This window comes from Plecotus auritus, assembly GCF_963455305.1.
Source record: "Plecotus auritus genome assembly, chromosome: 3".
Lineage (NCBI taxonomy): Eukaryota > Metazoa > Chordata > Mammalia > Chiroptera > Vespertilionidae > Plecotus > Plecotus auritus.
In genome coordinates this window covers 197,984,188-197,997,441 of record NC_137772.1, presented here as the reverse complement: position 1 = coordinate 197,997,441, position 13,254 = coordinate 197,984,188, and the positions used below count along the sequence as shown (strand labels likewise).

General features: G+C 37.9%; 1 protein-coding gene across 2 annotated transcripts in view; it reads left to right on the top strand.

Moving 5' to 3' along the window:
- PIK3C2G (phosphatidylinositol-4-phosphate 3-kinase catalytic subunit type 2 gamma) overlaps positions 1-13,254 on the top strand; it is a gene marked incomplete at both ends in the record, with an annotated part of 259,737 nt that overhangs the window by 105,641 nt on the left and 140,842 nt on the right. For both annotated transcript variants that reach the window (XM_080659571.1, XM_080659572.1), the window contains one exon: positions 1,388-1,482. In XM_080659571.1, the coding sequence (XP_080515697.1) occupies positions 1,388-1,482 (95 nt within the window). The remainder of the gene's footprint in view (positions 1-1,387; positions 1,483-13,254) is intronic.

Genomic DNA, 13,254 nt, shown 5'->3' with positions numbered 1-13,254 from the left:
TAATAATGTGATATGTACCATAAAAAGTGCCTATATCTTAGATGATGAGGCAGGATTTAGGGGGAAATTGTACCAGTAGACAGAGCAAAGCAGGGAGTTTGGAAACCAAGAAGGCAATTCAAGATCAACAAGTAATTATTAGGTTCAAGAAGAAATCCTGGGGAAACCTAAAGAGAAAGCTGAAAACAGAAACATGGAAATAAATTCTGAGGCATCTCTTCTGCTCATATGCTGATAGGATATGCTCACTATTAGGGCATTAACATAACCCAGAATCTAGTCAGCCCGGTATTAGCAAGTAAGTTAATGAAGGTCATAGCTACAGTTTAAGACAACATACATTATGGTTGTTAGGCATTCAGACAGCTACAAGAGTTTATGCAAATGTGCTGAAATCATCTTTTGTGAAATCACGCCCACTGTACAACTTTTTTCTGCTGTATGTACTGTGGTACAAAATCTGGCTTAAACTCTGAGTATGTGTGTGTGTGTGTGTGTGTGAGTGTGTGTGTGTGTGTGTGAGAGAGAGAGAGAGAGGGAGAGAAAGAGAGAGAGAGAGAGAGAGAGAGAGAGAGAGAGAGAGAGAGAGAGAGAGAGAGAGCGCTTACTGAACAACTAAAGTTAGAAGTTTTGCCTCTCAAGCAGGAAAGAATATTTTTCGGAAGAGAACCTGGTTTTCATTTTTGCAAAATATTCAGATTCCTGGGACGATACTGGGGCCCAGGCACTGACTGCTGATGGTGAGGCCCCTGCACAGTGCAGATGGAAGTCTGAGTAGGTCTCTAAGGATATCAGGGGCTGCGTCGCTGTCTGTTTTCCTCCAGGTTGAATATCCTAGAAAACCTGAGTTGTTCACAGTGGAGATGAGGGAAAGGATTTGGGAATGTGTGAGCTATGGTGGCAACAATCATCTTTCAAACCTATAAGTAAAGCTTCAAAGTCTGCAGGTTAATTCTGATATATCAGTTGGTGATTTCAGTTAAGGCTTTGGGTGTGCATTAATTACATCTCCAAAGGGACAGAAATATCTATTGCCTGATAATGCCATTTCTATATCCAGAGCACTGTTCGTGATATTATATTTTTGTGCCAGGACTCTCCACCTAGGCGTGGTTGAATTCTACCAGCCACCTGCTCTCATTTATTATCTGTGTTACTAAAGCTTACATAAGGAAAGGAAACAAGACTGCACAAACCTAAACTGTGTGATCTGTGTGTGCTCTGTTATTATGCACCAGCAAATAAAGCTATCAAAATGTACGATTTTGTTAAAATGTTTATGACATTTTCCCTGGTCTTTTCTCAAGCCTCTTAAGTCCTTCTGTATTCAGCTATAATTTTATTACTGAGACAAAAAAGAGTAAAGTGGTTCTCTCTCTCACTTCAGGCTATCAAGTTTGAATGGAACCTTGAAAGTCCGCTAGTGCAACTCCTATTACACCGCTCATTGCAAAGCATCCAGATTGCCCATCGTCTTTACTGGTAAGATTAGCTAAGATAGGTAGGATGCCTTTTTTAGAAGTAGAAGATTCCTTGACCTTGTAATTGATATAAACCTCCAGTTAAAACTCAGCCAAATTTGAGTATTTGTCAAGGTTGTTTGTATTTATGGACATAATTTAACTGTCATCTTCAAAATCTTCCTTCTGTACTGTTGCTGATGTTTAAATCCAATATAAATATTAAATTTGGATGATACCTTTCCTATAGCTTTAAGTCATAACGGCAATTTTCAGTCATATCTGCTAATTGGGAGATTTCAGTATAAAATATAGTTATAAAACTGTGGATGTTTTGGAATAACATGGTTTAAAAGTAATTTCTATACAATATTAGTTATAAACAGTAGGATCTAAAGGTCAACATATACTCTTTCTATATATTCTTTAGGGCACTAAATTTTTCCTCAAGCATAAATTTGAAATATTATTATTGAAGAAACAGACATTTTAGAGATATCAGAATTTCTCCCAACATCACATACTCTTGATCTTATTGAACATGATGTTCTTTGGATGCTATTCTTCTACCCTTTCTTTCATTCCTAAATTTGTACATTCAATTTCATAGCAAAAAAAAAAAAAAGAATAAGTACAAGTTTTAATGACCTAAGTATGAAATTGAATGTATCTTTTGCCCTTACATATGTATGACAGGAATCATTTACTGGCTTCAATTGGTAGTGAATGACTTTAATTAAAACAAAAAGAAGTCAATATCATTTTTAGTAACATTTTTTTCTGCTTCAAAAAAATTGCTCATGTTGACATTACTCTTCCCATGAAAATGACTTAACTATTTCATAGCAAAGCAGAGATAGCATGTTTGGTTTGATATTCATTTTCATTTTAAATGCCCAATATAAAAAGCAGAACATTTTTCTCTAGTGTGTCAGTATAATGAGGCACCAGATACGTTGACTAGCAGTGGTTCCCTCACTGAATAGACTCTTGTCAAGCTCTGAATGAACTCTTATTCCCTTCAGTTTTTCAGTCATCTACTATGGTGCTAAGGGAAGTTATGTGAATACACTTGGTGATGTTCTGCTATCATATTAAAGCTTAAACTCCATTAAACTCAATGTTTACTTCTCTTAAAACTTTACTCTTCCCTTGTTTGAACCTGTGTTCATTCAAATGAAAGCATATTAAAAAGTAACATGACCCGATAATAATCTCGATTTAAATATTTTAATGAAAATATATAAAAATGTAATTTGTAAAAGACATTTTTAAAAAATAGAATAAAATATTAAGGACTTACACTAGCACATTGATTGCTATAATACTAGTGCCACCTTAGTAAGTTCTTCATCTGTTAAAGTGGTGTGAAAAGTTGAGTCATTTGAAAGGTAACAAAGAGTGCAAAGTGGTAAATCAATGTCATACTTGCAAGTTCACTGTCAATACAATTATGTCACTGTTTCCAAAGATGCTAGGAGGAAAGTCTTCCTAAGTATAATTCTCACCCTATGAAAAAGAGTAAGACCAATAACAAAGCCAGTTTTCCTCTCACTAGTTTAAGAAGAGAGTAAGATGGAAGAAATAGAAAAGAACAGAAGTTATAAATGAACTGCTTGTTTTTCAATGCTTAATTGGTAAGAATATGGAAAAGGAAAAGGAAAACAAAGGGAGATTTTAAAATAACTACTTCTTTTTAAAACTTAAAGAAAAATTAAGAGTCAGGCAAATATAAAAATCATGAAATAAAATTCCTTATATTTAAAGCATGTCTGCAAGTACATATGCTATGTACCATATATACTGTATACATAGCATCATGTTTAGGGAATATTTGCATGTAGAAAGTTGAGTTAAAACTTTAAAGATGGAGCTCAAACCCAGCATGATAGGCTAAAAAATTCTTAATATATCTTTCTTTAATTAAAAAAAAAAACAATGCCTTATAGTAATAATTTAAGAAGGTGGAGATCTGTCAGCTATCAGCTTACTAATTTTGTTTTCTACTTGAATGAGCTACCACTTTCTCAGAGTCAGCATATTCAACACTAAACTCAACATCTTGGCCAGGTCTTGGATTCTTCTCTGGATCTTCCCTGTTTCTCATTAACATGTCCAATTATTCACCAAGCCGCATAACTCTATACCTCCTAAATAACTCTCCCCACATCCAGTACTTCCACTGCCAGTGATCAGAAGGTCGCCTTATTAGATACTGAATTGTGAATAAATAGGCTTAGACAGAAAACCATCGTAATGCTCAGCATCACTGTGTGTGGTCTTCCTGAAAAGAGAAATTGATTCGGAGTTACCGCAGGTCTCCTCCACTGAAAGAGGGAATGTAGGATGAGTAGCCCCTATTTTTCATGGAAAGGGAGTTAATAATAAGCTTTGGATTTGGAAGGTTTAAGCCCTAAATCCTGGTTGTCATCCTAAAAGGTGGCTATAATTGGGAATTATAACATTTTGGTTTCACATCTAGAAGACCACTCTCCCCATCATATAACAATTAATTATAGAAGCTTAAACTCAAGGCCCCTTTCCATTTTGGATAGGAAACATTTTAACTGATAGTGAGATATTGGGTTTAATAGGGTCCCCATAAAAGGTATCCACATAGCCACAGGAACTTGTTAATAAGACCCAATTTAGAAAAAGGTTCTTTGATGATATAATTAAATTAAACATCTTGAGATTATATTAACCTAGATTATCAGGGTGTGTCATAAACCCATTGACAAGTGTTATAAGAAACAGAGGAGAAGACACACACACAGAATGGGCCATGTGGAGATGGAGGCAATGATTGGAGTGATTCATTGGAAGCCAAGGAATGTCTTGAGCCACCAGAAGCTGAAAAAGGCAATGAATGCTTTCTCCCCTAGGGCCTGGAGAGGGAGCACAACCCTATCTTTTTTTTTTTTTGTTTTGTTTTGTTAATCATCACCCAAAGATATTTTTCCCACTGATTTCTAGAGAGAGTAGAAGGGAGAGTAGAAGTGGAGATACAGAGAGAGAGAGAGACCTTAATATGAGAGACACATCAATAGGTTGCCTCTTGCACATGCCCTGAATGGGACATGGATGGAGCCTGCAACCAGGGTAATTGCCCTTGACCAGAATCAAACCCACAGCCCTTCAGTCTGCTCTAACCACTGAGAAAAATCAGCGAGGGTGCACACCCTTATCTTGATTTCAGATTTCTGGTCTCCAGAACTGTGAGAATAAATTTCTGTTGCTTAGGCCACCAGTTTGTGCTTATTCAGTGTGGCAGTCACAGGAAATGATAAAGTAAGAAGAAAAGAACTTGATGAAGGTCCCTGACTAGACTGGCTGTGATGTCACATCATGTGGGAAGCTTTCCCAGACCTCCTCCCCAGCCACCACCTGGGTTGATTACTGCTCCCACGATGTACCTCAGAATGTGCTCTATGTGACTGTCAGAAGTCACGGCACACCAGCTTAACACTTCTACTTCTTTGTCTACTTCCACCCTTAGTCCCTAGATTAGCTAATGGTAGCAACCATGTCATACTCTTCAGCATACTAATCCCACCAGGGTCTGAAATTCAGGAGATACTTAAAAGAAAAAAAAAAAATTATCAAAGCCATGAATCTATAGGAATTCCTTTAAGGCTCTCAGTATTTCCGCATGCCTTGAATCCCTAGTGCCTTCTCAAAGGCACTGTGGGTGCCTGGGCCAGATCCCCTCTACCTGGCTGGTGCACCCATCTCATAGCTTCTGTGAGTATTGACTGCCACTTGACAACCCCCTCTTCTCTGAGAATTGTTCTCTGAAAGCTTAGTCACCTGGCCCGGAAGGTGGGAAATCCCCAATTTACATTCCAGAGCCTCCCCCCAGATTAGACCTCCTCCTTGTTAACTCCATCCCCTCCCCTCTAATGCTTACTGTACTCCTTCACAGGATATTTTCTGAAAAGAACTCCTTCATTAAATCACATGCATCTAAATATCTCTCTCATAGTCTGATCTAGGGAACCTGACCTAAGATAAGCAATTCTTTATTGAAGAAAATAATTTTAATATGTGTTTTTAAAAATTAGAGCATCAGTATGCTGTGAAATGTATTATAAATTAAACAACAATATTTCAGTCTTCCATACCCCTAATTCTAAGTCCAGCTGAATGAGCTCCAATAGAGTCAAATTAAATCAAAATCTGTACGGTAGGGAACCTTTTATAGCATGGCTCCTTTATAAATTATTTCCTTCAAAGTGTGAGGGCAGCTAGAGATAAAGATCTCATTTGAAAACTATTAAGTACAGCAATTTTTTTGTTTTATTAACTGATATATCACAAGCACCTAATATAGTACTTGCATTTGACAAATAGTCAATAAATTACTATTGAATGCAAGAATAGGATTTAGTTACCTGGGCCAAGCTGTGCCCATGCAGACTTATGACAGGAGGGGGCAGGAGAGGGCTGCTTGAGCAGTCCATCTGGCTTGATGCGAAACCAGAGTTGGTAAGGCTAGAGCACATTCTGGAGACTGGCCCAATAACATAGTAGGCAAGGAATCTCACTAGTGAAGTGAAAACTGGACTGGAAGGGGAATGGATGCAGAAATCGGGGTCTAGCCTGAGTCAGAAGAGAAGGGTTTGAAGAACAAATTGACGCAGCAGTGTCTGCTGGACCAGTTGGGAGAACCACAGAGTGAATTAAGCCAATGGTGTCTCTGGTGCCAAGAGGCCTTCCCAAGGTGGCACCTGGTGTACAGGACCGTGTTCTATAAGCCTTTCTATGCTAACCACAAAACTGGGGTGACACAAAATCTGCCCATTAATTTTCTAAACAATGTATCCTAAACTTTTTTATTTCTAGAATGGTGGGGCAGTTTCTCAAACCAGGGACAACTCAAAACAAAGCAAAATAATGTGGAAATTTTGCATCATGTGATTTGAAGACACATTTCCCTCTCATACCCTCTCTTAAATTATATATATATATATATATATATATATATATATATATATCCATCCATCCCCTGGTGCCTGAAATTCTTTCATTAATGAGTCACTTCTTGTTTCTTCCCAGATGTTCTCTTCTAATATGAACATCAGAACATAATACTGATGATGAATTAGTATCAGGGGTCCTCAAACTTTTTAAACAAGGGGCCAGTTCACTGTCCCTCAGACCGTTAGAGGGCAGGACTATAGTTTAAAAAAAACTATGAACAAATTCCTATGCGCACTGCAGGCCCGGGATGAGTCGGCTGCTAAGCAGGACAGGCAGCGACACCCGGCGGGTCGGATAAATGTCCTCGGCGGGCCGCATGTGGCCCGCGGGCCGTAGTTTGAGGACTCCTGATAGTTGATCATTTGTTCATTTTTGTGACGAACATTGAGATGCTAGATACTGTTGAACTATTAAGGATAAAAGAGAATGGTCCTTGCCTCAGTAAGCTCACAGGCTAACCACACATTAGCATCCAGGCAGCAGGAAAGAACCCACTCACTCTCTGGCAGGGACAAAGTAGACGGAAGGAACTGACAACACAGTCTGTCCACTTTACAGTTGTACCTTGGACTGTTCCTAATGCAACTTGTGGGCAGAGAGGCAAGGATGGCCATCGGGTAAATAATAAGGCCTAAGTGTGTGCTCCCATTCTGTCAGAGGTAAATACTGATAAAGGCGTACAAAGGAATGCACAAAGGAGGAAGATGCTCTCTCTGCTTTGATGTCTGACACGCTCCCTGAAGAAAGAGGGAAAAGCTGTACTTTAGAGAGTTATGCCTGGTGTAATGGAGCACACATGATACAGAATCAATAAGAGGGTTTAAAGCTCAATCCTTTACCTTCTAGAATCATTATATTGCTACTAATTCACCTCTTTCCCTTCACAGTGCAATAAATAATACATATTGCTTCACTTTTTTTTCTAAGGGAAATATGTTTTTTGCTGTCATTTAATATTGATCTGTTATAATCATCTTTCACCCTGTTGTCCTCAGGAAAGTACACACTAGGTAAAATGCTTACAATGAGCAATTCACTAAGCTAACAATAGCTGTTCTCTACCCCAATCAACCTAAAAAAAGTGATGGATAGTTGTAAGAAAGTGTGCATTTTATATAATAATTAGTAAAATCCATTAGCACAGTTTTCTAGTTAAGGTATAATACTAGTATGGGGATAGTTGTTTTTGTCTGTTTTATTTCTAGTTTATGTGGAAGAGGTTTTATGAAATTCCCTCAATAAAAAGATTTTTAGAAACAGAATATAATTTTAAAATTAATTTTCTAATATAATTTTAAGTCTTATTACTCCTATTACATACATATAAAAATAGAATATGATACAAAGTTTTACCACAAATCCATGCAAAAGGAACAGAGCTTCACCTTTAATTTATTTCTAGTTTAAATTATTTTCCCTTCAAATTCTATTTTGTTAAAAGAAAAAAAGTGAAGAGTTATAAAAATGAACATTTTGTATATATGTACTGACCTTTAATATTGAAACTGTGGAGGAAAAACTTAACAACACACCTCAAATCTTACTAGGAAAAAAGGAAGGAAAGAAGGAAAAAGAGGGGAGGGGAGGGGAGGGAAAGAGGGGAGGGGAGGGGAGGGAAAGAGGGGAGGAGAGAGGAGGGGAAGAGAAGAGGGGAGGGGAGGGGAGGGGAGGGGAGGGGAGGGGAGGGGAGGGAAAGAGGGGAGGGAAAGAGGGGAAGAGAGGGGAGGGAAAGAGGGGAGGAGAGAGGAGGGAAAGAGCAGAGGGGAGGGGAGGGGAGGGAGGGGAGGGGAGAAAACTTGGACCAGATCTGGCCTTTGGGAACTAAATTTTCATTTCCACCCTCTAGTAATTTTTCATTATAGCCACATGCAATTACATCCTTGCTTCCTTAGATAGTAATCTGGTTTCCCTATAATCATAGCAGTCTCCTCTGTTACAGCTCATGCTATATATTGGGTTAAGGCCCGGAAAAACAGCATTGTAGCGCTTAGTTTGCATTGTTTCCCATGCAGACTGCAGCTTTGCTCTAGCCAACAAAAAATGTGGTCAAAAAAGTCATGCTGCTAAGAAACCCCTTTTGTCTTCTAATAATATTTGAATTTGGCTTCCAAAATGAATAAACTAACATATATTCATAGAGTTACAGGACTGGGGAGTCAAATGGAACCTTATGAATAATCTGCTATAATACGTTCCCTCCAGAAAGATTTCCACAAGTTAAGTGATTCATCCATTGACAATCATCTAGCTGGATAAAGATTTGAGATTAAAATTTTTTTTCATGACATCTCATGCCCAATTCGTATCTCTTTCCAATTCAACATCTACTTTTTAAAAAATGCAACTTGAATCCATCAAATATTAGTTTTTTTTCTATCAATAATTAGAAACACATTCAACTTAAAAAGAAAACTAAAGAAAAAAAATATCCTCAGTTGAGGTCTTATGTCTAATAGCTCAAAAATTTTGCAATAGGTACTTGTGTGACCTACAAATTCTGTCAATTATAATGCTAATTAAAATATTTTATCAAAAATTTGTTTAAGAACCTGTATACCTGAAGGAGTTTTGAAGGAAATAAGAGGTCCCCCCCCAATCTTTCTTTTGCAGTTCCTGATTCATACTTAAAACACTAAATTTGCTCTTTGTTTTACTATTAGACCGTTAGTGATAAAAAAGTAATTGCTGAGTAATTTACTTAGTAGATTTAGTTTATATTTATTTTTAATACATATTGTATAAAACCAAGACTTTCTCTGTTTTCTCAAAAGCTCTAATTAAGCAACTAGCAGTATGCTAATGAAATTAATGTCAGCTCATTTCATCAGGTTAAATAGGTTAGAAAATAAATTTCTGTAGTCCAGACCAGAACTTGGCAATAACGAAATGCAAGCAAAATCAATCTTTACTTACCCAGTAAGCAATTGCATATAGAAACCTAAAGAGCAGGAGAAAGATCTGGGTAGTTGTCAGAGAATTGGAATACACCAACATATTGTTGGTACTTAATAGACCTCCATCTTATGGATTGGTTATCCCCAAATTTGGAGTTCTCACCTGGATTCTCTGAACCCAAATTTTTAAAAGAAAGAGAAATACGCAGAGCATCATGTGAAAAGTATTTTAAATGCTAGGAATGGAAATAGCACACACTACATCTTTTTCTTTATCTTTTCCCCATTCAGTTTTGTTTAGAAACTAGAGGCCCGGTGCATGAGATTCGTGCACTAGGGGGTGTTCCTCAGCCCGGCCTGCGCCCTCTCACAGTCCAGGACCCCTCGGAGGATGTCCATTTGCCTGCTTAGGCCTGATTCCCTCCAGGGGATCAGTCCTAAGCTGGCTGTCAGACATCCCTCTCGCAGTCCTAGGCTCTCACAGTCTGGGACCCCTAGCTCCTTACTGCCCACCTGCAGTGGAGGTGGGAGAGGCTCCCACCACTGATGGTGCACTTGCCAGTCATGAGCCTGGCTCGCTGCTCCTTAGTGCTGCCTTGGAGGTGGGAGAGATTCCCACCCCCGCTGCTGGGCTCACCAGCCATGAGTCCGGCTTCTAGCTGAACGGTGCTCCCCCTGTGGGAGCGCACTGACCACCAGGGCAGCTCTTGTGTTGAGTGTCTGCCCCTTGCTGGTCAGTGCACATCATAGGGACCAGTTGTTCCACCATTCAGGCGATTTGCATATTACACTTTTATTATATAAGATAATTGAAATACATGACATCACTAAATAAATTTTAAGGCATATAACATGATGGTTTGATTTACATATATTGAGAAATGTTACCACATTAGGTTCAGCTAACACCCTTCATTTCCAATATCTATAATAATAAAAGTATAATATGCTAATTAGACGGTACGTCCTTCCGGACGACCTTCTGGACAAAGTCAGCGGCTGGAGGGAAGCCCAGGTTCTGGGTGCCTGCCGGTGGCCAGAGGGAAGCCCTGGTCCCAGGTGCCTGCTTGAAGCCAGAGGGAAACCCAGGTACCAGATGCCAAAGGGAAGCCAGTCACAGCTGCTGGGGAAAGGAAGGCCTACTCTTGCATGAATTTCATGCATCGGGCCTCTAGTATACAATAAAAAGACAAGAACAAACAAAAGAAAAATATTCTCCTTATGATGAGATCTCTTGGAATTTACTCTCTTAACTTTCCTATATATGACACAGTAGTGTTAACTATAGTCATTATGTTGTATATCACATTTCTAATGCTTAGTTATCTTTTTAATTGAATGTATTGGGTTGACATTGGTTAATAAAACCATACAGGTTGCAAGTGTACAACTCTGTATAAAACATCATCTGCCACTGCATTGTCTGCTTCCTTCCCAAAATCAACTCACTTTCATTTAACCCCCTTTGCCTTCTCCCCTCTCCCCTTACTCCCCTTTTCCTTTGGCACTCACCATACTGTTGTCTGTGCATTTGTTGTTGTTATTGTTTTTGCTTAATCCCTTCACCTTTTTCACCCAGCCCTAGACCCACACCCTCCTGTCTCTCCGACAGCTGTCAGTCTGTTCTTTGTCTCTATGAGTCTGTTTCTCTTTTGCTTATTTTACTTTGTTCATTAGATTTCACATATAAATGACATCATATGTTATTTGTCTTTCTCTGACTGGCTTTTTCACTTAGCTTAATACTCTGAATCCTCAGTGTGCTGACTTCTCCACAGTCTAGTACACATCATCGTTACAAGAAGACCACCACAGTTGGTATCACATCCACATGACACCATACAACAAAAGAAAAGGAGATAATTCTTTCCCAGTAAGAAATTTTTTTCTTATCCTCATATCAGAGTTGACTGCATATTTACCATTTGCCTGAATTAGGTCACATGTCATCCTGAACCAATTACCTGATCAAATGGCAATAAGGTGAATTGACTTACCCAACTGGTTTAGAATATTCAGAATTTATTCCTAAACTGGTCATCTTCCCTGAATATTTTGATATCTGAACAAAATCAGATTATTTGTTCACACATAAAGGGAAGAATAGATTTGGTATAGAAAAAAACCCTATGTCCCCTTTCTAGACTGTGAAGTCCTATATTAACCATCCATCCTTAACAGAGAGCATTGCACATAGTACATATAATTGGTCCTCAACAAAGTACCTGTTAAATTAATTTTTAAAAATAAACATACCACCTACATGTGTCCTGCCTATAACTTAACTTTTCTTGATTACTGTACTTAAAACAGCAGGCAACCAGAACAAGTTATATTATGCTAAATACAGCTGAAACCGGTTTGGCTCGGTAGATAGAGCATCGGCCTGCGGACTGAGGGGTCCCGGGTTCGATTCTGGTCAAGGGCATGTACCTTGGTTGCGGGCACATCCCCAGTAGGGAGTGTGCAGGAGGCAGCTGATCGATGTTTCTCTCTCATCAATGTTTCTGACTTTCTATCTCTCTCCCTTCCTCTCTGTAAAAAATAAAAAAATAAAATATATATTATGCTAAATACATAGAGTTGGCCATTGATATTCTGATCATCATTTTTTGCTCTTTTTAAAAAGTAGTCTCCCTGGAATTGGGAGGAATTGAATTAAATGACTTACAGAAAAATATGATGCTCTGAAATAAAAGGTTTTGAGGAAGTATCAGGTGTTAACATTGATTGAGTCCACAGTGTGAGGTGCTTTATACTGACCTAACATTGCTCTTTCTTGAAACCCTTATTGAAAATGAAAAACTATATCTAGTGATTTTGCAAGAAGTGTTTTATGGGGAGACCTTGCCAAGCAACCCCTTACTATCTCTTAAAATATAATTTTCTGTATTGAGACTTCCAGTGATCATCAAGGAATTACTGAACCGTTTCTGTGTTTTTTTTCTGGATTATGAAATTCATAGTTCTTTTTGTTTTGTTTCAGTTAGCGACTAAGTCCTTTATTTTCAGCCCTATTTTACTTTCTCTTTGCTCATCAAAAGATCATTCTTTGAAAAGGTTGAATGGAAATTTTTGTTACTTTCTTTATAACTCAGTTTTCTATTTCACTTGTGTGCAGTTATTGCAGTTGCAAGGGAAAGCCAGTTACTTTATTATTCCTTATCCAAAGACCTTCATCTGTGTTGTTTTTGTTGTAAGAAAACCCAGACTTGGATAGTTCAATCAAATACTTGTAATATTTAATAACTTAGAATTCTTGCACTTGTTTTGGCCTGTATGATTCATTTTTGACCAATAGTAAGTGAACAGCTTGCACAAATAAGAATGAAGTTATGTATGTTATATTGTATTTGTGGACTGTATATAGAAAATTATTAAATAAATGTAAATTGTTAAGCTTGGTATCAGCAGAGAATGGTTAAGTACTTTTGTTTGACTCTGCAAAGGTTATATATTATGTCCTCTTTCTGAATTTACTTTTGTTTAGGATGGCAAAATGCATACAGGGTATTCCTATATTATTCTTTCAGTGTAGAAAAATAATTAAACAATTCTTCTTTAATAGACATCAGGAAATTATACTGTTGATGGTTTGTACCATCAGGAAATTATGCTGTTATGTAGGTTACCAAAAATATAGCCATTCTTCAGTGCTACTAGGATTGGCATCAGCTCTGTGCAAGGCCTGTTTTTACTTGTATGAACCATATCATTGATTCTGGAAGATGAAAGCACGTTCATACTGTTACAAAACTACCTTAGGGCTTTAGGTTGCAATTCTCCAGCAAGTAAACATACATTTCCCAAACTCTCCTTCTTTGTAATGTAATCATCTGTGTTAATTCTAAAACTTTTCATTCTCTATAAAATAAAAATCAAGTGCACTGATTTTTAAATAAAAAGCCACATCTTTT